Raw genomic sequence first — 24,236 nt, forward strand, 5'->3', positions numbered from 1 at the left:
CCTGCAGAGTGCCTTAGACAAGGTGAAGCACTCTGCGATCCTAGCCCAGGTGTCCAGACTCAACATGGGCGCAAGAACGTACAATTACATCAAGGACTTTCTGACGGGGCGGACTACCGAGCTCTGCGCCGGCGATCCACGGCTCCAAGAGAAGAGGCTCGACAGTGTCGGGACCCCCCAGGGCTCGGTCATCTCGCCGTTGTTATTCAACCTCGTTATGATCGGGGTGGCCAAGCGACTCTCTTGCGTTGAGGGCGTCCGGCACACCATCTACGCCGATGACATCACGCTGTGGTTTCCGGGAGGCAGCGATGGTCACATTGAGAGCACGCTACAAGAAGCCGTCGACGCGATCGAAGACCAGCTGAACGGTTCCGGTTTGATCTGTTCACCGAGCAAGTCAGAACTACTGGTGTTACCACTGAAGTACGTCAGACGTAACAAGAGCGAAGCGAGGGATTACGAGGCCATCAAGATCGTGACGAGGAACGGCCAAGTGATCCCGGAGGTCGACAAAATCCGGGTGCTCGGCATGATTATAGACAAGCGACGGGGCAACGGCGAGATTCCCGCATTACAGCCAAGATTACCAACGCAATACGTCTCATCAGACGGGTCGTCAACCGCAAGGCCGGGATGAAGGAGGAAAGCTTGATTCGGCTTGTGCATTCCTTCGTAATCAGCCACGTCACCTACGTTGCAGCCTTCCACAACTGGATGCAATGTGAAAGGAATAAAATCAACGCCCTGATACGCCGAGCTTACAAGGCGGCGCTCGGACTATTCGAGTGTACGAACACCAACAAGCTCCTGAGCCTGGGGGTACACAATACCCTCGAGGAAATTGCGGAAGCGCTACGGACCGCCCAGCTGGAGCGGCTCTCTATGAACGAAGCCGGCAGGCACATACTTCAATACTTAGGCTTCACGCCCGGGGCGAAAAAGTCGAGTAGCGACGTTTCTGTCCCGGACGGGACCCGGCGCCGGATTCGGGTAGACCTCATTCCGAGAAACATGAACCCGGAGTTTAACAAGGAGAGAAGAGCGGCGAGGGTCAAAGCCCTCATCGACTTTCACGCCAAGGACGAGCACGCAAGGTTCGTGGATGCGGCAGAATACCAGGGAGACTGCGCGGTGTTCGTAGCTACCGTCATCGAGGCGTCGTCCGGCGCGACGAGGGCAGCGGCGAGCTTACGGGTCCGCGAGGCGTGTCAGGCGGAGGAGGTGGCCATTGCCCTGGCCATTGCCCACCCCGGGTGCCAGACGGTGTTGTGCGATTCGCGAAGTGCAGTGCGGAATTATGCAAAGGGCAAAGTGTGTGGTGAGGCTGTGCGGGTTTTGTGTTCGGCTGACCTGCAGCGAGGGAATCGATATATTAGAATCAAATGGTTCCCCGCACACGCGGGCAACGATGCGTCGGAGAAGCACGATAATCACAACGAGACGGCACACGCAGTAGCGCGAGCGCTAACCAACCGCGCCGCTGCAACCGACCGTCCAACGTGGTGTAGTGCCAAGGACTGCATGACGACGTTCAACGAACTTACACAGTTCCACCGCCTGGCTCAAAGGACTTTCCCACCCCCGCATACGGGGCTGAGCCGAGCGGAGACGGTGCTGTTCAGACAATTGCAAACTGGTTCGTTACCCACCCCAGTGTTAATGACTCATCTATACCCGAAATTATATGTGAGTGATGTGTCCCGCGTGTGCCAGCGCGAGAGGGCCACCCTGACGCACATCCTATGGGATTGCACTAAGTTCCCCGACGAAGCTTCGACAAGTACAACGATTCCGCCGCGACTCGTGGCTGCGGCGGAATGCTACGACCACGAAAGCCAAACCTGGGCCGTCCAGCAGGTCTCGGCGGCTCTTGAAAGGCAAAGGCCGAGCGAAACCGACGGAACGTTGCCCCTCAAGGCGACCGACCGCGGGAGTAACGCGGCTGGAGTTGAGTAGAGACCACCCTCTGAGAAGATGTCAGGGCCCGCGTCACGGCGCCATTTAGTCATGGTGTCGTTCTGCAGGCGACTACATGAAGTTGTTTCTCTCTCTCTCTCTCTCTCTCTCTCTCTCTCTCAGAGCAGCACACGTGCAGAGATTGCTATATAAGCTCCGTGCCCTTCCACTCTGTGGAAAAGGATGACCAGCGAAGCTGTGGATGTGGGCCCCTTAATGGCGAACTGCACCTCCGCCGCGGGTCGGCCGGGCATTCCACTATCTTCAGGATCGGCGCACGTGTTGGGAGTGCTTAACGCCTGCTTCACCTCCGCCGCGGCTCGGCCCGATATTGCACCAGCTTCTGGATGGGCCCACGTATGGGGAGTGCTCAACGCCTGCTTCACACCTGCCGCAGGTCGGCCCGTCATCGCACTATCTTCGGGATCGGCCCAGGTATGGGTAGTGCTGAACGCTTGCTTCACCTCTGCCCCGGGTAGGCGCGGCATTGCAGTACCTTCGGAATCGGCCCACGTATGGGGAGTGCTTAACGCCTGCTTCACTTCCGCCGCGGCTCGGTCCGGCATTGGGCTATCTTCGGGATGGGCCCACATATGGGGGACTACTTAACGCCTGCTCCACATCCGCAGCGGGTTGGCCCGGCGTCGCACAATCTTCGGGATCGGCCCACGTATAGGGAGTTTTGTGTCTACACACAAGCAATATACCCATTGAACAGACAATCCTGCTGCCCCGCCGCTCTACTGACGTCATTCTCTCCGCCAACAGGAGTCGTGTCTCTAGGTAACGTGAGAGGAACGAGTGTTTCCCGCGTCAGACCATTATTGGAGTTGCGATAGGTAGGCCGCGCGTCGAACGTTAGGCCGAACAGGCGGCGTTTGATGAACGGCGCCGGGAGCTCGCTCGAGAAAGGGCTCGTCGTTGACGGGCCCATCTCGACGTGAGGGAGCCGAAGCCGACGTGTTACGACAACGAAGAGCTGCGGATCCCGAGCTTCTCTTGCACCCCTCTTCACAGTAGTGGAAGGGCAGTCAAGTTCTTTAAATCGTCTGGTGCAGTGATTAACCACAGTGTGTGCTCCAACAAACCATCCAATGTTCCTGAAAAAAATTTTGAGAACGCTTACGCTTCGCCTTTATGAGTGGAACGCCATAGCATTCAGAGATCCCCGACAGCTTCTTGCGCTTCCCGGCAACTGCAGCTTCTGTACCCGTAATGGTTGCCGGGTAAGGCTAGCGACGAACGCTAAGCTCGGTGTATGTAAGAGTGTGTAAGAGTGACAGCTGCTGCAAGCAACCATATCACTGACGTCACTCTGTCAGACTTCTTTTTCAATTTTCGCGTAACAGAATTACGTTCTCTCGCATATTCAAATTACAATCCGACGCTGTCCTGTATGTAGATTGTGTGCAAGTGGCACTTTACGATTTTTCTACGTATTTTACCTTGAGAAATTCAATTAGTTATGTAACTTCCTTGCACCACACTGAGGGTCTGCGTAGTTGGGTATGCGTGGTTCGAAATTCTTTTCGCTGAAACGACGTCCAAGTCTGCACGCGGCACTTTTGCCACATCTCGTCGTCACTGGCTCCTAGTATGCATTCTTCTTGGTTAACTCCTTCTGCTCTTAGCGACCACAGCTTCCTAATTCTGCGGTTCGCCGATTCTAGCATAGTCCCGCAAGGGAAGAGACCGTGGCGTCTGAATCCACGTCTTCTAAAAGACAGGCAGGCAACCGCAGAGGTATCATCCATTCTTTTTCGATCGCTGCACAATAGAGCGAATCTAAGTGGTACAGAATGGGATGACGTGAAGGTCAGAGTGCGTGAGTGCTTCAGGTCTTGGGGCAAGCGTCGAGCGCGCGAGGAGCGTGAGGAGATTAAAATCGTCTCCGACGCGATCCTCCTGCTCTCGAGGCCACTGTCCGGCGGTCCTGGAGTTGCTTCGGCGCTGGCCTCACTCCGAAAGGAACTTCGGATTCTCCTGCAGCGACGCTGGGATGGCTTGAGGGCCACAACCCGAGCAGAGCTGTGGGAAATGGAAGCGTGGTGCAGCAGAAACGTCCTACGTAAACATCTCTCAAGGAAGAGCACAACTCTCTCTTCCCTAATAGATCCAAGCGATGGTAGCATAGTCGATTCACCAGACGGAGTTCTTGCACTGGCGAGGCAGTTTTACATGACCTTGTATGCCGAACCAGCTGCCACTCCAACTGCGTTTCCTTTTGCTTCGCCAGCTGAGCCGCCGCAAGTGTGCGACTCAGCCATAGATGAGGACGAGCTTTTTTCGGCATTGAAGTCTATGAAGCGTAATCGCAGTCCGGGATCCGATGGTCTGACAGTCGAATTTTATGTTAAATTTTGGACACTGTTAGGGAAGCCATTCACATCACTGGTGAACCGGCTACTCAGTGAAGGGACTTTGTCAGCGTCTCAACGAGAGGGGTTAATCACTCTCCTTTGTAAGGACGAGTCGAGGAGCTCCGATCTGAGAGCATGGCGTCCAATCACACTTCTGAACTGCGATTATAAGCTCATAGCAAAGTGCCTGTGTATGCGACTCACGCCAGTGCTCAGCACTGTTTTGGGTCCATACCAGGCATGTTGTGTCCAGGGGCGCTCTACTCAGCTTCACGGTATAGCACTAAGGGACCTTCTCCTGTGGGCAAATACCAGGAAACTTCCAGGTATTCTGTGCTCCTTCGATCAGGAGAAGGCTTTCGATATCATTAGCCATAGGTACCTTTTTTGTGTTTTGGAAGAAGCTGGTTTTAGTGTGGGTTTTAGACAGATGATCCAAGCTTTGTATTCTCGACCGACTTCTGCTGTTCTCATACGAGACCGCCTCTCGGAGGCGTTCATTGTGGGACGTGGTGTGCGACAGGGGGACCCGCTCTCACCTGCCCTCTACGTACTCGCTTTTGAACCGCTTCTGCAGAGGTTGTCTTGTGACAGCAGAATTGGCAGGTTCCTACTTCCACCAGGTTCCCCCCCGGTTGCACTCTTTGCCTATGCAGACGACTTGTCCATTGTCGTCCCGGACGAGGCATCAGCTTGCGGCGTCCTGGAGGTCATGGACAGTTACTGCGGGGCGAGCGATGCAAGGTTGAATAGGTCGAAAAGTGCAGCAATGTACTTGAACTCCACTCCTTCCAGTCCGCAGCCCGTTCATGGTCTCCCCGTGAAAACGCGGCTGCGGATTCTAGGCTTCCAGTTCGAACCAGATGGTCTCTCTCCCGAAAACTGGCAACAGGCTAAGGAGAAGCTTGAAGCCAGGGTTCAGGAATTCAGCGCGTTGTCATGCCCTTTGACTGCTCGAGCGACAATCCTTCGCTCACTTCTGTTTTCCTTTCTCACGTATGTGGCGTGTGTGTCTCCTATTCCAACCCGAACCAAGCTTATCTTGGAGAGGGTCTTGTTTCGCTTCCTCTGGAAGGGTACAACTGGTTGTGTAGCTAGGCGGGTGCTCAAGTTGCCCAGGGACAAGGGAGGACTCGGAATTCCCGACCTGGGCATCGTGGCTACTGCACTACACGTCAGGTGGACCCAGGTCGCTCTTAACTCGGATATGCTCCTAACTCGAAGCTTAACTTCCTTCTTTCTTAGCACCCGACTCCGCTTGTTCTCGCAGAGCACATTTTCCCACTGTGTTCCTCGTTCAGGTACCCCGTCCACCATTTATGCGGCGGCTGCCAACTCTTTGGTAAGCCTCCGCAAGGTTCACCCAGGCATCGACGTAGTTTCAGCTCCACTCCAAGAGTTAGTGGATATCCTCACCCCAGGACTCCCCCCACATTGCCAAAGGTACGACCTGTCGATTCACAGGCCAAACTGGAAGCTCATTACGGCCGGTTTCCTCGACGCCAGGCGAGGCACCTTTATGTACCGCCTGGCGCGAGGGTGCCTGCCGTTGAGCTACAAGCCCTTCACAGCCATCCCGGCTCGTGGAGTGTGTCCTTTCTGTGGCGCTCGTGAGGACTCAGTTCATATCTTTACGCAGTGTTTGCTTCCTGCAGCTCTTCTCCCAAGAGTTGCTAGTCTATTTAGGCTCCCAGGCGTTCCTTATGAGACAGTCCGATTTTTGCACCCTTTGCCCAATCAGGCGATCAACCAGTTCGTGCTTCTCCTCGCCGAGTGCTCATACCAAGTTTGGCTGGCACGCTGCGATGCAATTTTCGGGGGTCGGGCACCGGGCCTTCACGAAGTGCTTGCGAAAGCACGGAAGGAGGTCTGGTTCCACCTCACCCGGGAGCGGCACCGCTTGGGCGAGAAGAAGTTTCTCGAAGTGTGGGCTCGTCCTGCCGTGATTTTTGACGAGTCAGGTGGAAAGCTATCCATTAAGTTATGATGCATGCTCCAAAGGTCGCACGACTCGGCCGTGTGCGCCAGTCGATCTACGGGGTTTTGTTTGGCTCAGTGGAACCCAGAGCTGGAACCGGTGGTGGTGCACCCTCAAGTGGTCGCGCTGCTCCGCGGACGGCTTTGGTGGTCTCCATAGTTGTATGCCTTGACCTCTTTTGCGTCAGGGCAGTCCGAGGGTCAGTCAGGCTTGCGCCCTGCAAGACCGACATGGCTGTTTGTGTGTTGAGTGCAGTCCCTCAGTTGGACTGCACCTCAACAGCCCCCTTGTCCGGGAAGGACCGTTGGCCCGAACCAAGTCCCCCCACCCAGTCAGCCCGGGTTGTGGGGGAGTACCGGGGTCAATGTATCGAATGATGCTGGGTTGATGAGTACATGAAAGCTCTGGGACGCGGCGCCTCTGGTTGCCAAGTCCTCTTCCCATCTGACAACGGTGCCACACGGAGATCTTTCCGCTATTACGTTAATATATGGAATGAAATTTACTCGTATCCCATACGCACATGCTAGTTAGTGCATGTTTCTGCATGATGTTTTGAGTATTTCTCACGTTACAATATCAGTCGTGGCGATACGGCGGCGTCATTACGGCTGCCTCTTTTTTTTCGCTGAGCCTTTCCTCTAGAGTTAGTGTACTATATATTTGCATGCCGTGCCTAAAACCGCACCAAATAAGTTTGCAGCTGGTTCAACCAAATTTTAACAAGTTCCGCCACAAGTCCGAACAACTTGACTGTCCGTTCCTTTAAACATGTGCTCACCACCTGTCTTAGCATATTGGTAATTAACGTGATTAATTATTGTCACAGGTTGTCGAGCAACTTTTACAGTGAAGCTGTATACGTCAACCGTCCAAGGAAATTTTCGTGTCGTTAGCGTCGTAAGCAAAAACTCCCCATACGTGGACCGATCCCGGAGATAGTGCAATGCTGGGCCGACCCGCGGCGAAGGTGAAGCAGGCGTTAAGCACTCCCCATACGTGGGCCGATCCCGAAGATAGTTCAATGCCGGGCCGACCCGCGGCGGAAGTGAAGCAGGCGTTAAGAGGAAGCTTTAGCTCGGGCCCAGCTCCGACGCCGCCTATTCAAATACATGTAAAACGCAAAAACGTTTTTCTGAGATAAACCCTGCACCGATTTTAATGAAATTTGTTGCATTTGAGAGAGAAAGTTACATTCTAGTGACTGCTGGAAGCGGAATTTTGATTTAGGGCCTGAATTTTGCTAGCACGAGTTTCTAGAATTCGAAAGTTTGAAAAACATAGAAGCACGAAGTTTGCAAATTCATAGCTCTGCATCAAGAACAGATATTTCGGTTCCGTAAACGGCCACTATTAGATCATTGAAAGCGGAAAAATTTGCTATTTCATTTTATATCTTACGTGAATTTGTTACCTTCTGTACAAGGGTTCTGCAAAAGCTGTATTTTCATATTACTAAATTTTTTGAGAGTCATGTATAACATATCAATTTTCTCCGCTTTAGATGTGCTATTAAATGGAATTCACAGAATTGTGGTATCATTTTTCGTTGCCGAGTTGCAGTTGTAAACTTGATAGTTTCGTATTCTGAAAAAATTCGATTTATGCCAATTTTTAACAGAAGATTGACAACCTAAATCAAATATTCGAAACGAACAGTCACTATATTTTAAGTTTTTCTTTATAATGCAACAGACTTCGCCAAATTTGGTACAGTGGTTACCTAGAAAAATGAATTCTCCTGTTACATGTATTTAGACAGGAGCACCCGAGCTAAAGCTTCCTCTTAAGCACTCCCGATACGTGGGCCGATCCCGAAGATAGTGCAATGCAGGGCCGACCTGCGGCGGAGGTGCAGTTCGCCATTAAGGGGCCCACATTACACAGCTTCGCTGGTCTCCTTCTTCACAGAGTAGAAGCGCACTGAGCTTTTTTTTTGTCCTGGTTTTAGCCGTAGACTACTGACAGGAATGAGAGCAGGCCCTGTGATGGTGCTAGTCGTGATTGTCTGCTATAAATAATGAACCGTTGGGGCAACAAACTAAAGAGAAGGAAAGGACAGAATAAAAGCGATGTTTAGAGTTCGGGTTGGCCACGCGAAATGAAGAAATAAAAATATGGCTCCGATATTTGCGAGCTCGCTTTCTGCTGTTGTTTCGCTGGAACGTAACTTTAAGCAATCAAGCCTTTAAAGTTTTAAGGCTAATAAGGGCAGACACTTGGCCATGTTGGTAGTTCGTGTTTAAAATAAGAACAGCGCGAGAGACAGGGACAAATGCTGTGCGTGTCTTTCTTGGTTTGTCCCTGCCTCTAGCGCAGTTCTTATTTTAGTGTTCGTAAGTTTTGGATTAACCTGTACACTTTTTTTGACCAACTTTTGCTATCTGGGTATTTTTTTTAACTTTCACTTGGATTTATTTTCAGTTTTCGTCACGGGCGTTCACTTATACAGCAGTAAGTATTTCAATAAACCCAACTGCGTATTTCTGCTTGCGGTGTCACAAGAATGCTGCGTGTGCTATCACGTGGGCTTGGCTTTGGGTTAACACGGCTGATGGGACTATAGTTGATGCGTTTCCTAAGCCTCGAACATCGTTAGACGAAAGAAAGAACATGAGAGTAAGGAAGAGCCAGGACAGTGGGCTAACTTCAACTGTTTTCAACAATCGAAATTAACTCTGCTTGCCGTCTGTTTCTTCTCGTGCATTGTCTTCTTGCTAATTAGATATGTCCCAGCCGGGGCACTGGTACGATCTTGCTATGCGTAAGATTGCATGCTCAGATGCTGGTGGCAAAACAAAAACGAAAAAAAAATAAAGAGGTGCTAAATGCAAGGGTGTGTCTAGTAATGAGACCGCAGCGCCTTGTTCGGGTAGGTTAAGGAGGCAACCTGAATTAACGAGCAAAAATAGACAAAGAGAATAAAGATGCGTGGTTCCTCACGTGCACTCGAGCCTGACACGGCGGCTGACCGTTAGGTGTTGTAGAACGAACGAGTTGACGTCTCATTCTGGTGAGCCGTTCCCACAAGGGCCTTTAATGCGTGAGCATTCTAGAGCTACTTGTCTAGGAACTCTGTCCGTCTGTCTGTAAAGCGTGAGACAATGCGCTACTATAGGTATACATGGGACCCTGTGGGAACGTGTATGAGACTGCCTTACGACTACGTGTGACTGCGTGCACTGAAGAGGTACTAAGAGAAATGAAGGTTAGTAAAAGACTATTTAGATTAATTACGATGAAATTACTTAAGCGTAATGAGGATTAATTGTAGGTAATTAAGGATCGTGAGATCAATAACAATTATTTCACGTTAAATTAAGTAGTCCAATCAGACTAATTAAACGCACTTCATATCGATTAAGCCTAATTTCGATTGATTAAGGTTAACTTGATTAAAGCCAACCGGGATTATTTAAGTGTAATCGAAATGGCTTAAGCATAATTAAGATTAATTACGATTACATCACCTAATTTCAATAAAGAATAATAAGGGCGATTAAGTGGAATTGTTATTACAATGCTATACCTATTTCAGGTTAATTACGAATTCATTAATTTCGCCCGATAGGAATAATTCTGATTAATCGGGTTCACCAGTTAGGTAATCGCAACAAGTCTCTGCAATACTTGCAGCACCCTGCGTCATCCTCGACGCAGTGAGCCGCGGTGTGCGTAACTTGCCACTCAAATTATCAGTCGTTGCATGAATGCAAAGCGAGCGGCGGGAAAAGTTATTGCTTACGCACTTTCTCAAAAGTCCCGCTAGGGAGTTTCTGCAGTAGCCTTTATGGGTCTCACTTAATCGGCGCTGCAATATGATAAACCGTCGCGCACCAGGTGATTTTTCAAGGTTGACCGAATGACTCGTTTTGAAACAAGGCACAAGCGGCCTTTGCGCTACCTATTGAATGAACAGATTTACTGTCAAATTTTCGAATCATCATTACATTACATTCTCTACTGAATATTGTTAATGGATTATATATAGGGCATCACCTATGACGTATATATGCAGCCAAAGGAAAGCGAAATAATTGAGTATAGCGAAGAATCCTAGTTAGTGTTTGTTCTTCTTGTAACCATGGCCTCCGAGATTTGCGCACGCGGGCGGCCTTTGCTCCGGCCTTCCCATTCGCATGGACGTAAAAGTGTTGGGTGTAGCCGGCTCCTTCTCCGCACCGCGGCGCCAGCAGCTGAGGGCGGAGGAAGGTAGGAAACAGAAAACATAAAATGGAGGAAAGCAACAAAGAGAGCTCGCCATGCAGTAGGCCACATAAACATGCAGGGCGGCAGAGGAGAGGAAAAGTGGACAGAAATTGAGGATCAGTTAAATAGAGAATAAATAGGAGTGTATGCGGTGACAGAAACGCACCTTAGAGACTCAGAAGAGCTGCCAGTGATTGAGAATTATGTTTGGGAAGGGTGCAACAGAACTAAATCGGAAAGAAAGGGAGGGGGAGTCGGAATGCTCATCCATCAGGGAGCGAAATGGAAAAGAGTAAATTCAAAAATGTCAAGAGCGTATTTGTTTATCAGTTACATAGAGTGAGAAAAAAACTTGGCTGGGCGTTACGTATTTGTGAACCGGAAATAATTGCACGGAGAAGAATAAAGAGTTAGTGGAATGCATAAGCGCTGATATTAAGCGTTTCGGGAATGGTGCTGGTGCTATTCGGTGACATGAATGCCCACATACAGGATTTAGGTCACTATACCGACAACAAAGTGAAGTCAATGCTAAGCATTTGCGAGCAACATAACCTCGTTATCGCTAACACAGGGCCTAAGTGTGAAGGGCAGATCACGTGGGAAGTGGGAAACCGGCAACCCAACATTGATTGCTGTCTCATGACTGAAGGAATTATTGATAAGTTGAGAGAAATGGTCATTGATGAGGAAGGGTATAGTAGCATAGGGAGTGACCATAAACGCATCATTTTCAAAATGGCATATGTAGGGAAAGAGAGCAAGGAGTGCAAAATGGCCAGCACGAATTTGAACGCTGAACAAATAACAAATATAGTCACTAGAGTCGAGTAAGAACTTGGCAAATGGTCAAATAAAGAGTGGGAATATAGTGAGCTTCTAAGTGTAATAACGACAGAAATAGGGAAAGAGAAACAACATGTTCGTTGGAAAGGAAAAAAGAAACCGAAAAGCTGGTGGAACAGGGAGATACGAAAAGCGATCGCCGAACGACAGAAATAATCCCAAGATCATAGGCAGGCAAAGAAGGCACAGTTGCCGAAGGATAAAATAACCAGTAAATGGGAAATATACTCGGAGAAAGAGTCTATGGTTCTAGTACTGGTGCAAACAAAATAAAAGGTGAACGTGAACGTTGGTTGTCAGAAATACGTGAGAAAAAGAAGGCCGCACCTAGAATATTTTGGAACCACATAAACTTATTAGGCAGGAAGTCAACAACAATGTAACAACATATCCTAGACGAAGATGAAAACAGACTGGAAGGAGAAGCGGCAATAAATTATATCCGAAAAATAACAGCCGACTCTTTCCAAGGCAATGCCGAAGTTGTATTTGAAGAAAAAAAGAGCATCAAAGAGATCCAGGTGGAAACAGAGCTGGGGCTGACAAATTTCAACTGAAAGAAAGCCGAAGAGAAAATTCCTAAGCGCACAGCCACAGGGCTAGACGAGGTTCCCGTTGTGCTAATTAATGAACTAGAACCAAAAAGTAAGGAAATTCTGGTGAAAGCAGTGGAAAAAACTTTAAAAGATAGACGAATACCAGCTAGTTGGCGATAAAGTAGAATTAATTTAATTTATAAAGGTAAGGGGGAGAAAGACAGAATTTACTCGTATAGACCGTTGACCATTACATCGGTAATATACAGGCTAGCAATCCAGGCAAACAAATTAAAGCTTCAAGCATGGGCAAAGAATAATGGCATTTTGGAAGAACTTCAGAATGGCTTCAAAATAAGTAGGCGTTCAGATTATAACTTATTTGCTCTTACTCAGTGTATTGAAATATCAAAACTAGAAAACAGACCGTTATATGTGGCCTTTTTAGACATTACAGGAGCTTATGACAACGTAGACCCCAACATTTTGTGGGATATTCTGGAATGGGAAGGCTTAGGTGACGATTGTCTACAGCTTTTGTGAGAGATTTATCTAGAAAATACCGTTTGTGTTGAATGGGAAGGGATGAGTAGCGAGGAGAAAGTTGATATCAACAAGCGACTGAGGCAGGAGTGCCCTTTATCCCCACTGCTGTTTATGATGTGCATGGTGAGGATGGAGAAGGCGCTATAAGGAAGTAATATCGGTTTCGATCTCTCATACAAACAGACTGGTACAGTAGTAGAGCAGCAGCTTCCAGGTTTATCTTGTGAGGACGATATTGTGTTGCTAGCTAATAAGCAAAGCGATTTGCAACGTCTAGCTAATATCTGTGGACAGGAAGGCAACAATTGAAGTTTGAAATTTAGTGTGGGGATACACTATGGGGATAAAATAGGTACGAGGTCCTCCGAGGTATGTGGAAAGGTGTAATGGTTCCAGGACTTACTTTTGGAAATGCGATTGTTGCCTTGAAATCAGGGGTAGAAGCAGGACTCGATGTGAATCAAAGGTTAGTGGGTCGCCTCGCATTGTGCGCTCATGGGAAGACTACAAATGAAGCTGTGAAGGATGATATGGGCTGGACTAGTTTTGAAGTGAGGGAAGCTCGCAGTAAAATTGAGTATGAAGAACGACTGAGGAATATGGAAGAAAGTAAGTGGGCTTGGAGAGTGTTGAGGTATGTGTACAGCAAAAACATTGATTCACAGTGGAGGAAAAGAACTAGGAAGTTTACCAGCAAGTATGCGGCCTGTAGGGTGGGAAACACAGCAGCAAAGAACGTCAAGCGGAAAGTCAGAGGCCGAAATAATCTCATGGGTGCCGGCAATGGAAAATAAACCTGCCATGAGTAACTACTTAAGAGGAAAAAACGAAATCAGGAAAGAAACAGTTTATGATAACTCAAAGGGAAGCTCATTACTTTTGGAAGCGAGATCGGGATGCCTCAGAACACGCACCTATAAAGCGAGATATAAGAAGGAAGAAGAAGCATGTGCTTGCTGCGGTAAAGCTAGGAAAACAATGTAGCATATTTTATTGGAATGTGAAGACGTCTACCCAGCGGTCGATTTAGGCACCACTGGCCTCCTTGAAGCCCTTGGGTTCAGAGGGAGCAGTGGTAAAGCAAACATGTCCGCAACATGGATTAGTAAGAGGTGATTAGAGGATTGCTTTAATAAAAGTAGGGAAACGACAAAAAACGGAGACGTACAAAAGCACAGTTCGCAATATGGGATCAGCAAATTTGGTGGTGTGAGTTCACAGTGTTTTTTTTATTGTTTAACCTAGGGAGGCCATTAGGCAGCATAATAGCAAGAGCTTGGTAGCGCAACCCACCACCCCGTTCCAAAGGGGATGCTCATAACATCCATCCATCCATTCATGCATCCATCCATCCTTTGCGTGCGTCGAGGAGGCTTTCGGGCGCGCCGGCACTGTTGCAGCGGTTTGGATAAAGCGAGGGAAAAAAATTATTTTTGCTGCTACGTGATCCCGTACTGATTTGGCAATGACGGCTGACGGTCTACGAGGAGTGAAGCGCATGTTGGGGCCTATTTATTTTCAAATGCGTTTTTTTTTTCACAGAGTAGTCCCACTACATTCCGGTACGTTGGTGCGTAGAACTGGGACATTTATTTATGAATACTTTAAATGCCTTCAGGAAGGCATTACCTAAGGGGGAGTACGGTTACGGTAACGTAAAAGACGCATTATTAAACAAGGAAAAAAAATCATGACGCAACAAAAAACATTATTCGCACAACACAATAGCACGCACAATCAGATTAAAGAAAGATCAGGAGTGGGAACATGCTATTAGGTATTACACGGACATCATTGCACTACACAATAGTGTACCAATGCGAGATTTGCCATGTCAATCGCTAAATCACCGCAACGCAAATTCCAAACACAAAAGAAAGAAAGAAAGAAAGAAAGGAAGAAGGATCGAGAAATGAAGAAAGGAAGGAAGACAAGGGAAACAACATTTAAACTCTGCCATCTGCGATAATTAAGCTACCCGTTCATAGAGAATGGATGGTGTTTGAACCCAGACATGATTTGTTTATCAAAAAATAAATTAATAAAGATAACATAAGTACGGGCTATAGATGCTACAAAATCAATGAATAATGATATAAAAAAGGTATAATAAAAACGCAAAGGCACAAAATGACTACAAGGTTGAGGCGGCAAAATATTATAGCCAGAACTGGAAAAATTGCCTGGGATATATTCTTGGAACATATCCCGCCATATGTGGAAAGGGAGCACACGGGCACGCTGATATCTCGCGCGGTCTGCTTTCTACAAACGCCTCCTACAAACGCCTCCACGGACGCCAGATGATGATAATGATGCCGCTGATGATGATGATTACTGGCGTCCCCCTTTGACGCAGGGCGGCTGCAAATAGTCCCTAGCCTGCTTGACTTAACCAGGTTTTGCTACATCTATCACTTTCTAGCATTTTGCCTATCTAATCTCGATCTTGACTTTCGCATGTAAAGTCTTCCGCATCTAAGCCCTCGGCTAACAGCGCCACCTTGGGGCAGCCGGGCGCGAACGCCGGAGTAAAATTTTTTTGGCGGGGTAGCGCGTCGAATGGAACGGCCGGAGCAAAACCGGCTACCGCCCACAATCTCGGAGGCAATGTTGTTACGCGCTTAGTAAAACTGGAAGCCATGAGCGGGCTCACTAGACAGGCAGGTGTGTGAGAAAAGGCGCGAAGAACAAAGTACATGTGGCGCCGCCGCCTTGAAGTTCCTGCATCATCTCGCCGTGACGTCATAGATATCGACGGCACCCTCTCGGGCCTAGTTAAAATTTTAAATCGGTAGCCAAAGAATGACCTTAGCAACTTCGAGAACTTTATATACATGTTCAGCAAAGGCCCAAATACGCGAAAATGCTCCGAAATCCGGGGCGCCACGTTAACGTACTCGCGATGGAGTTTCGCCGCAGAACCTAAACGTGACATATTGACATTTGTTTCCTGTTTTAATAACCGACGTAATACCGCTAAATGTTTAAAAAATATAGTTTTGAAAGAATAGTTGGTCCGTTTACACAAATTTAATGTTTCTATTTAACGTCCACATAACGTATCGAGAGGACGGGGTGAGTTAAAGAAAGTTCCTTTGGTGTACACGCCCTGTGTTTGTCCACCACTCGGGCTTGTGTATAATCAATGTGCGTATTGCTTAGCCTATTTAGTCCATTAGTTTTGCCGTATCTCCTCGTTTAATAGACTATAGACGCGACGCCCGTGCTCCTGGACTTTCAGGCATCTGGTCACGTAACACGTTTTATCTTGTACTTATATGGGCTTCCCCAACTCACCTTTCCTGCTTTACTTCGTCCACCACCATCGTTCGCCCCCTTGTTTATATCACCGAGAAAACAGTAACAACAACAATGACCACAAGGGAATCGGTATTATCCTCGGCAACGTTCTCATGGTCGTGCGAATTCGTAAAAAAAAATTGTATTTATTGAGTTTGCAGAATGCTTATACGTATGCGAAGGACTACATTCCATTGTTCACAGATTGGTATACTGTACAGAGTTCAAAGACGTATTCCTATAGATTTTACCGTGCAGATAATTTTTATTATTATTACTATTATTTTACTGTGCAGTTCTACAGACTCGATCATCAATACATTCGTGCTGAGGTTTCTCTTTAACGCAGAAACGATTTTACTATATTTTATTGCGATAGAAACGCTTATGCATCCCTTATTTTATGTATTACATTTCCTTCTGCTTCATTCAACTTCCTTTGCTTATCTTTTTCTTTTTGTTTTGCCATCTCGCGCGTATTTTTGCGTCCCCTGCCTTTTTCTTGCCTAATGCACCCTAACTGGTAGGGCCAGATCACTTAGAGCAACTAAATAGACAACATCAAATAAAAAAAATGGAAATAAGGATCTGCAGTGGTACTTAAATGACTGCTGAAGAACGAGACTATGAAGGTCATAGATACTTCTCTCTCTCTGTTCCCATTCTTTGTTCCCAGAAAGAAATAATAATGCGTCATTTAATTCGACATCACGTTAAGTCACATGCTTCTGTGTCGCAAAATATGACGTAATCATTACGTGGAAGGCGTCGCAAATCTGGACAATTCAAGGTATTTAATATTAAGTCTCATACTTTTGTGTCGCAATATATGACAATTACTACGCGGAAGGCGTTGCAAATCTAGGCTATTTCGATGTATTATTAGGTCTAATACTAATGTGTCGCAAAGTATGACAATTACTAAGCGGATGGCGTCGCACATCTGTACGTATTTATCACCGAGAGAAGCGGAGTGACACAATTCTGTGACCAACGGCCGCAGTGCACCGCTTCCGCTCGCGACCAAAAGATAGTGCATCGCACAGCGGAAGCTCTAAGATGCACAAATAACACATGATTTGACGTTGTAGCTGCAATATATGAAGCAGTTGTATTTCGCACGAAGCGTCGCAGGTAAAAAAAAATACAGCTGCACTCAAACACGCGCGGAGTGAGCCTTCGTGGCCGCTCTACTTGCGCATAACTTCTGCAGCGTTTGTTTAGGGTGCTTCGAAGCGCGCGCTCCGTTCCGCCGCCGTGCAGGGTAAAGACAACCGCGTCGTCTGCTACGGCGTCCGCCATTATGATGACCGCTCCATAGGCAGTCAACGGGCGTCGCGCAGCTGCATGTACAGTTCGGTTTGATAGCGTGTGCTGCTTTAATGATATGTCGAGAACACAAAATTGTCGCATCAGCAGTGTGAAGGCATCAATTTAATATTCTGTCATTTTTATTTTTAAAGCGGAATTTCCAACCGGACTTGCTGGCAGCAGAAAACTGCCGTCCACGCCAGCCGCGCAGACCTTAAAAGAACGTCTTGTTGGGCTAGCTGGTGTCTGTTCACTTTGGTTAAGGGCACGAAACATACGCAGGCACGAGTCCCGCGGTCTTTCGCTGTGTCTGTGTGTGAGTCTCGTGCCTTTAACCAAAGCGTAAAGACTGTTTGGCTGCCAGCTGAAACCCGAATTTGTTTAACAAACCGCGTGCCGCCAAGGGACAAAATAATAATTGTCATCGCACACCCTACTTTCAAATCTTGTTTTCGAATCAGTCATCAGTTAGACCATTTACGGCTGAATGCTGCAACGCTGAGTAGAAAGCAATGATCGTAACAGTCAAATAACCACTCTGTGGTTGAAACGAGGCCGTGTGTAAGTGATGTTGAATGGTTGTTTCGGGGTCACGGAAACTGCAGTGAATGTGGCAGCTTTTCATTTGTGTCTGTGTTACCTGTGCTGATATTTGCGAATTTTTTAACGTCGTATATTTCAACCAATATCACATCCACGGCCTTTCGTTGTGATTTCGTAGCATCGGATGTGATGGATCAGTGGTAGAGGGCATCGGAAATTTCGACCACCTGAGGTTTTATTAACATGCACCGATACGGACGTAGTACACAGCACCATGCGTTTAACCTCTATAGAAATTCGGCCGCCGCGGCTGGGTGGCTCCCACGTCCTCAGGATCAGCAGTCGAGGGCGATAGCTACGGAGCCTATACATCCGGGCCGCTTTTATTGCTTCATTGTAGTTCGAAACGTAATTTATATTTGTTCTGTGGGATATTACACACTAATACTACGAAATGAACCTGGCGCATTTTTTTTAGTTTGAGTATATAGCATGCGCTTTCACTGAACGTTTTATTTTGTGGCCGTATTCTGTTTAGCAGTGCTTCCATAGTTATTCTTAATTTTGTGTTGAATTCTTTTGTCTTACTGTAAATATGCAGATGAGGGTAAACAAAATATTGAATGCATACCAGATTATTTGTTGCCTTACATGTGGCTTATATAGCACTGAATCACGACTCTCACGTAGTAATTGACTTTAAAGCCCTGTTTAGCATATTTTCTGCACGAATATATTGTCAACTGGTAGTTGCTATAAACCGGTCATCGATGCTGCTTCTCAACACTGAGAAAAAGTGCATTCAATAGATATCAATTTTCAATGTGATAGCCTGTTTGTTTGGTCAGGAGCTTTAAGGATTTCAAAAATAACAGGTGCTACAACTCACTACAAGTTAACTGCAACGCATGTATTGCTTCCATGCCCACTCTCGCAGCTTCGAGGTGGCGCAGGTGAATGCGTAGCCTTACTCTTGCATAACTTAATATCAGCATGTGTTTCATAGAATCCTTGTGTCACTGGCATGCCTGCAGACTGTACTGAGCCCTCTTGATTAAATATTCTGTCACAGCCTTTAGAGAAGACTTCAGACATAGCAGGTTGTCAGTCCAGGACGTGATTCCTCTAAAGTGCTCTTCGAAGGGCGTAAGCAAGCTCATAACTTCACCGCTTGGATAACATAAGTTCTTACCATCATGAACATACTCTTTTAGTGCAGTTAAATATGCATGCTCATGGCTAGTCGAGCCCAGCATTGCAGCCCTGCACTGCTCGCAGTTTTTCGTTTTCTTTTTCAAAATTCCTTTCACAAGAAAGCCACCAATATGGTGCAAAATGCTGCACTCAACTGAAGTCCGTGCTTCTTCCAGTCATTCTGTGAGTGGTTCGTGCACTGGGGCACGCAACACCCGGGCATTTCGGACCAGAAAACGCCGTCCACGTGTGTCTCTCGACCGACCGTAACGAAATGTGGGCAGCGCAATGGCGGCCGGCGGTCGGAAGGCGGCACTGACCCCTTCACAGAATGACTCCACCCTCCGAGAGGGCGCGCGCATCGAGGCACCCTAGTTTGTCTGCTTTCTCCTCGCTACCTCGCACGGCTCATGTCTGAGCAACGCCACCTACATATGACAAGGTCTGTGCACTCTGCTTTACGACGGCATACTACAAGGGCAGAAATTTCCATTGCCAATTGCGGCGTGAGGAAAGCGGGAACGTCAAAATCGCCGCAGCTTATGCGGCAGCATTCCCATTGGACTCTACAGCAGTCGGCCCTAGTTGCGTGACGTCATAAAGTATAGTGAGCTGGGCTTGTACAATCTACGTGGATTTTGTCCGAGTCCTTCAGCTGCCAGGGTGATCGCACCGGCTTCTTCGAAATGCGCGCTTCTGACGTCACGAGCCACGGTGGCGCGCCGCAGGTCTTGATTGTTGCGAAGGTTTAGGAGGGACGCGAACGGGGACGCCCAGGCCGTCTCCTAGCCCGCACAACCGCTATTCGCAGTGATGCAACCGCCGCGCCAGCCGTCAGAGGTGCTTTTCCCTATACTTCAAATTGACTCGTACTCCCTCCGCTTTGTTGTTCTCTCACGAAACCGCGCATGCGCGCAGTGGAGAATCCGTGCAAGTACCACAACGACGCCAAGTGTACCACGGCGTGCAAGCAGTTCAGAAACCTGCCGCACGGATACTGCCGTGGCGACCATTGCGAGTGCAGCACGCAAGCCCGGGCTGTGGTTGAATGTGAGTACGATAACAATTTATCGTGTCTAATACTGGTGTCACACGTGCACTTCTGATGGCGATCGGGGCCGATCCGGATCGAGCTTGATCCGGATCGGGTGTTTCTACACGGTCATTTGCGATCGCCATCCTGCGAGATCCGGACTGGGCGATCCAATCCGACAATCGCGATCAGGCCCCTTGATCGCGATCGCAGGTTGACGTCTGCGCCCTCTAGCGCAGTATTCTGAAAACGCTAAAAACAAAAAGGGAAGGCATCAATAAATGAGCGTTTATAAATCTCTTACCAGCAATGATAAGCTGTAACATTGAAATATTGTCCGAATTTAACCACATTTTGCAAATCTGAACTTGTAACCAATACATTATGCAGTTCTGAAATATGCTGACGATCAGCAGACGATAATAACTCGATCCGGATCGCTAGGACCGTGTAGCAGCGACCATTGTTGATTGCGATCAAGAAATCCGATCTGCATCGGCCCGATCGCAATCAGAAGTGTATGGGTGACAACAGTATTTAGCGGTGTCACACCGCCACTTTCGATCGCGATCGAGCCTTATTCCGATCCAGCCTGATCACGATCGAAAGTGACCGCGTGACCTCGATATTGCACTCTTAATCATATTACAAGTGGTTCCACTAAGTGGAACATGTTAGCGGAAATGTTCCGCTTAACATGCAGAACCTGTGTGCAACGAATGTCGTTGAGCGTCGGCTCTTCCTCCGGTGTAGCTCCTAGTCGCTGTTGCTGCAGGCACCAACCTTAATATCTTTCCACATAAGTTTCTTCAGAGCCGGCGATAGATGCTAGGCCTTCTTTCTAAATCCGGGGAGAGCAAGGCTCACTCGAGGCTGAAGAAACTGGCGCTGCTATTAATACACCAGACATATCGTGACCGCATGAATATACAGGGTGTCCAAACTATCATGTACCGAGATTTAAAAATATGCGAATGCCGCGTAGCTGGACAGAACAAAGGTATTGTTTGGCGTTGCTTGGAGATGCTCAGATTATTTTTTTTGCATTCCACCTAACTGCATAATTAGTCTTGATTAATTAATGAATCCCTCAAATATTATAATCAGATAAATAGTTTCAACGAGAAAATTGTGGAGCAACGTGGAAAGCTCCCGATACAGCTTTTTGTTGCTCTATACGTGCTACACAAAAGTGTTTTTCCGAGAGTGAGAACAGCCCGCCAGTACACGCAAAGTGCTGTTGCAGCCATGATTGCAATCTCGTTCTGCGTAGGTTCCACCAACTAAGTGATACATATATTCAAGAATGTTCCAATTACCGTATTTATTCGCGTATAACCCGCACCAAAATGTGAAAAAACGCGTTTAAAAAGTGGGGGTGCGGGTTATCTGCGAATTTTTTCCTTGGGAGGGGGGGGGGTCGGCTTCACCGCAATGTGCGGCGGCCTCCCCGTGTAGTCCGCCATCCCCATCGTCATCGACGCTTGTCAAGCCGATGAAGGGCCAACGAAAGGCCAGCATTGTTGAGCCTCGCGTTAGGCGCTGTTTAGTGTACTTACCCCAGTTTGCACTGTTTGCCTGCTTTGTTTTGGCATCATGAGTGCGACTCGACGGCAGTGTTTCACAGCGAAAGAGAAGCTAAAGATTATAGCCGCTGCCGAAGAAATCGGCAACAGAGCTGCTGCAAGACAGCATGACGTCGACGAGTCGTGCATTCGCGACTGGAGGAAGAAAAAAAGAGAGTCTCGAACAGTGGCGTAGCTAGGTCGTCTGGCACCCGGGGCCCATAGGTCTTCTGTCACCTCCCCCCCCCCCCTTTTGTAGTCGAGGAAGGCGAGGATATCGACAATTTCTGGGTGTCTTCAGACGTATATGACACCCCCCCCCCCCACTGGCCCCTTGCACCCGGGGCCCACGGCCCCCCGGCCCCCCCTGTTGCTACGCCACTGGTCTCGAAGCAACGAACCGGAACAGGCGAGCGTTTCGGGGTCCGAAGACTGGCGCGTACCCCCACCTCGAGACGCAGCTTGCGAAGTTCATTGAGGAGCAGAGAAGTCGTGGCCACGCTGTTTCGACTGAGATGGCGCAAATGGAAGCCCTGAAGTTGGCCCGGGAATTGAACATTCCACGTGAGTTTCGTGCAAGCCGTGGATGGCTTCAGCGCTTCATGCGAAGACATGGATTTTCTATGCGGCGGCGAACAACCATGTGCCAGCGGCTTCCTGAAGCCTACGAGGAAAAGTTGTTGAACTTTCAACGATATGTGATCGCACTTCGGAAGGAGCACAGCTATTTGCTGTCTCAGGTGGGAAATGCTGATCAAACACCTGTGTACTTTGAGATGCCGATGGACACGACCATGGAAAAAAAGGGCTCCAAATCAGTCGGCGTGCTGACCGGCGGAAATGCCAAGCTGCGCTGCACAGTCATGCTATGCGCTTTGGCTGACGGCACGAAACTGCGCCCGTATGTGATTTTCAAACGCAAGACGCTACCTAGCATTCCACTGCCCCCAGGAATCGTTGTGCGTGCGGAAGAAAATTCGTGGATGAACAGTGGCCTAGTCGGTGACTGGCTTCGAGTAATCTGGGAGCGAAGACCAGGTGCCTTGCTGGCACGCCGGTCGATGCTCGTACTAGATTCCTTCAGAGGCCACTGCACTGATGCGGTGAAGGCTCGCCTTGCCGAGACCAGCACCGACCTCGTCATAATACCTGGCGGCATGACGTCCATGCTACAGCCACTCGACGTGTGCCTGAACAAGCCGTTCAAGGCACACGTGAAGCGGCTGTATGCCCAGTGGATGGCCGACGGCATGTACGCCCTCACACCGACGGGACGCGTGCGAAGGCCTGATATTCCATTGCTGTGCCAGTGGATCGTGGATGCGTGGAAAGCGATACCGGCCGATTTGGTGCGCAAAAGCTTTAAAAAATGTGCGATCAGTAATAGTCTGGATGGTTCCGAGGACGACTACGTCTTTGAGAGTGGCGATGAAGCCTCGGATGGCAGTAGTGAGAGCGGCGACGATTAAGAATCGGATAAGCAGTGACGTGGTGGCGGTCGTTTGAATAAATGTTCTGAAAACGAAATGATCACTGAGTGTGAGTTGCATCTTTCTAGCGCTCATTTTTTTTTTTCAGGTAAACGTGCGGGTTATACGCGAGTTCTTTTTTTTTTTTCCGCCGAGTTCAAAGTTAGGGGTGCGGGTTATACGCAGGGGCGGGTTATACGCGGGTAAATACGGTACTTAACCGCACTTGTGTGTAACCAGATCGAAACTATAGTGCATTTGCTATGTTGAATCAGATTCCTTTACAATTTGGTTGAAGTTCATAGAGTGTTGGAGTCTGGCGAACGATCTCGCCACTGCCACCAGTTGTAAGGGTTGTAGGTCGTAGGGAGGAACTTGGGGGGGGGGGGGCAGGACTAGGCGAGCACGATTTATTTACAGTAATTTACGTTAGAACCAGGGATACATTCGACAGTCTAGCGTGACTCCCAAATGGAGCACGCAAGACGAAGCATACAGCATACGAGCAAGAAGCTCCAAACACACTGCTTCTCGAGCACGAGCACACTGCTCACGACACGATCACACACCACACCCTAGCAGCGACAAACAGCTGCTTATAAACACTCCGTGCTCCCTAGATCCCTCAGTGAGGGAGACGTTCGACCAGTTATCGTAGCCTAGCCGCCTTTGAGCGGGAGGGCTTACACACACACACGCACTTCCTCACTGGTTTCACTGCCCCCACCGAGGTAGGACGGTCTTCGCAGAACTCGGGGCTTACGTCTGGAAACGTGCGTGGGACGGTGCCGCCAAATACGTTCCCTCGGGATCTCCCCCGCTCACGGCAGACCAGGTCGCGCGTTTCTATTTGCTCCCAAGCCCAGCGCTCAATCGCTGCGCCGCCATGCGCCGCCCGCACGTACCACCTTTCTAGGTACTTTTTCGCCGCAGCGCCATGACACGCGCCCTAGATCCTTCTTTTTGCTCCCCTGGCTGTGCCAGAACGCGCGGTGTGTTCGGGCCAGCCTGCATTCGCTGAGTTTAGGCGGTGTAGGTAAATTTTAATTCTGAATGCTTAAGATTACCCTAAGCTTACCTTCAGTATAATTTGTATGCTTACCCAAAGGGAAAACCGTCCCTTCGTCCGTCCCGTAGTAAGACGACCGCTTTCGAGATAGCGCCCGCAGTAGCGAACGAATTTGCCATTGTGCTGCCTTCAGGTTCAACAGCAACGAAGCGGTGAAAACACAGTGCTAGCTGGCGGTGCTCTCAGTTAACGCCTCATTCTGCAACTTTCGCAAATCGCTTTGAAGTCAAGCGGTCGCGCGTCTCTTTAAGACTATGTAAGCGGCAAAAATACAGCGCGCGAAGCTATGAGCTGTTGGCACTGTTTTGTGGGCAT

At 48.5% G+C, this 24,236-nt stretch overlaps 1 protein-coding gene across 4 annotated transcripts in view; it reads left to right on the forward strand.

Annotated features, from left to right (window-relative positions):
• The window catches only part of LOC142563545 (uncharacterized), a 66,232-nt gene that overhangs the window by 29,572 nt on the left and 12,424 nt on the right, over positions 1-24,236 (forward strand). For 3 of the 4 annotated variants that reach the window (XM_075674117.1, XM_075674116.1, XM_075674119.1), the window contains exons 2-3: positions 8,722-8,751; positions 19,704-19,835. In XM_075674117.1, the coding sequence (XP_075530232.1) occupies positions 8,722-8,751; positions 19,704-19,835 (162 nt within the window). The remainder of the gene's footprint in view (positions 1-8,721; positions 8,752-19,703; positions 19,836-24,236) is intronic. The other variant, XM_075674118.1, reaches the window with a different exon arrangement.

Source organism: Dermacentor variabilis, chromosome 11 (genome assembly GCF_050947875.1).
Source record: "Dermacentor variabilis isolate Ectoservices chromosome 11, ASM5094787v1, whole genome shotgun sequence".
NCBI classification, from domain to species: Eukaryota; Metazoa; Arthropoda; class Arachnida; order Ixodida; family Ixodidae; genus Dermacentor; species Dermacentor variabilis.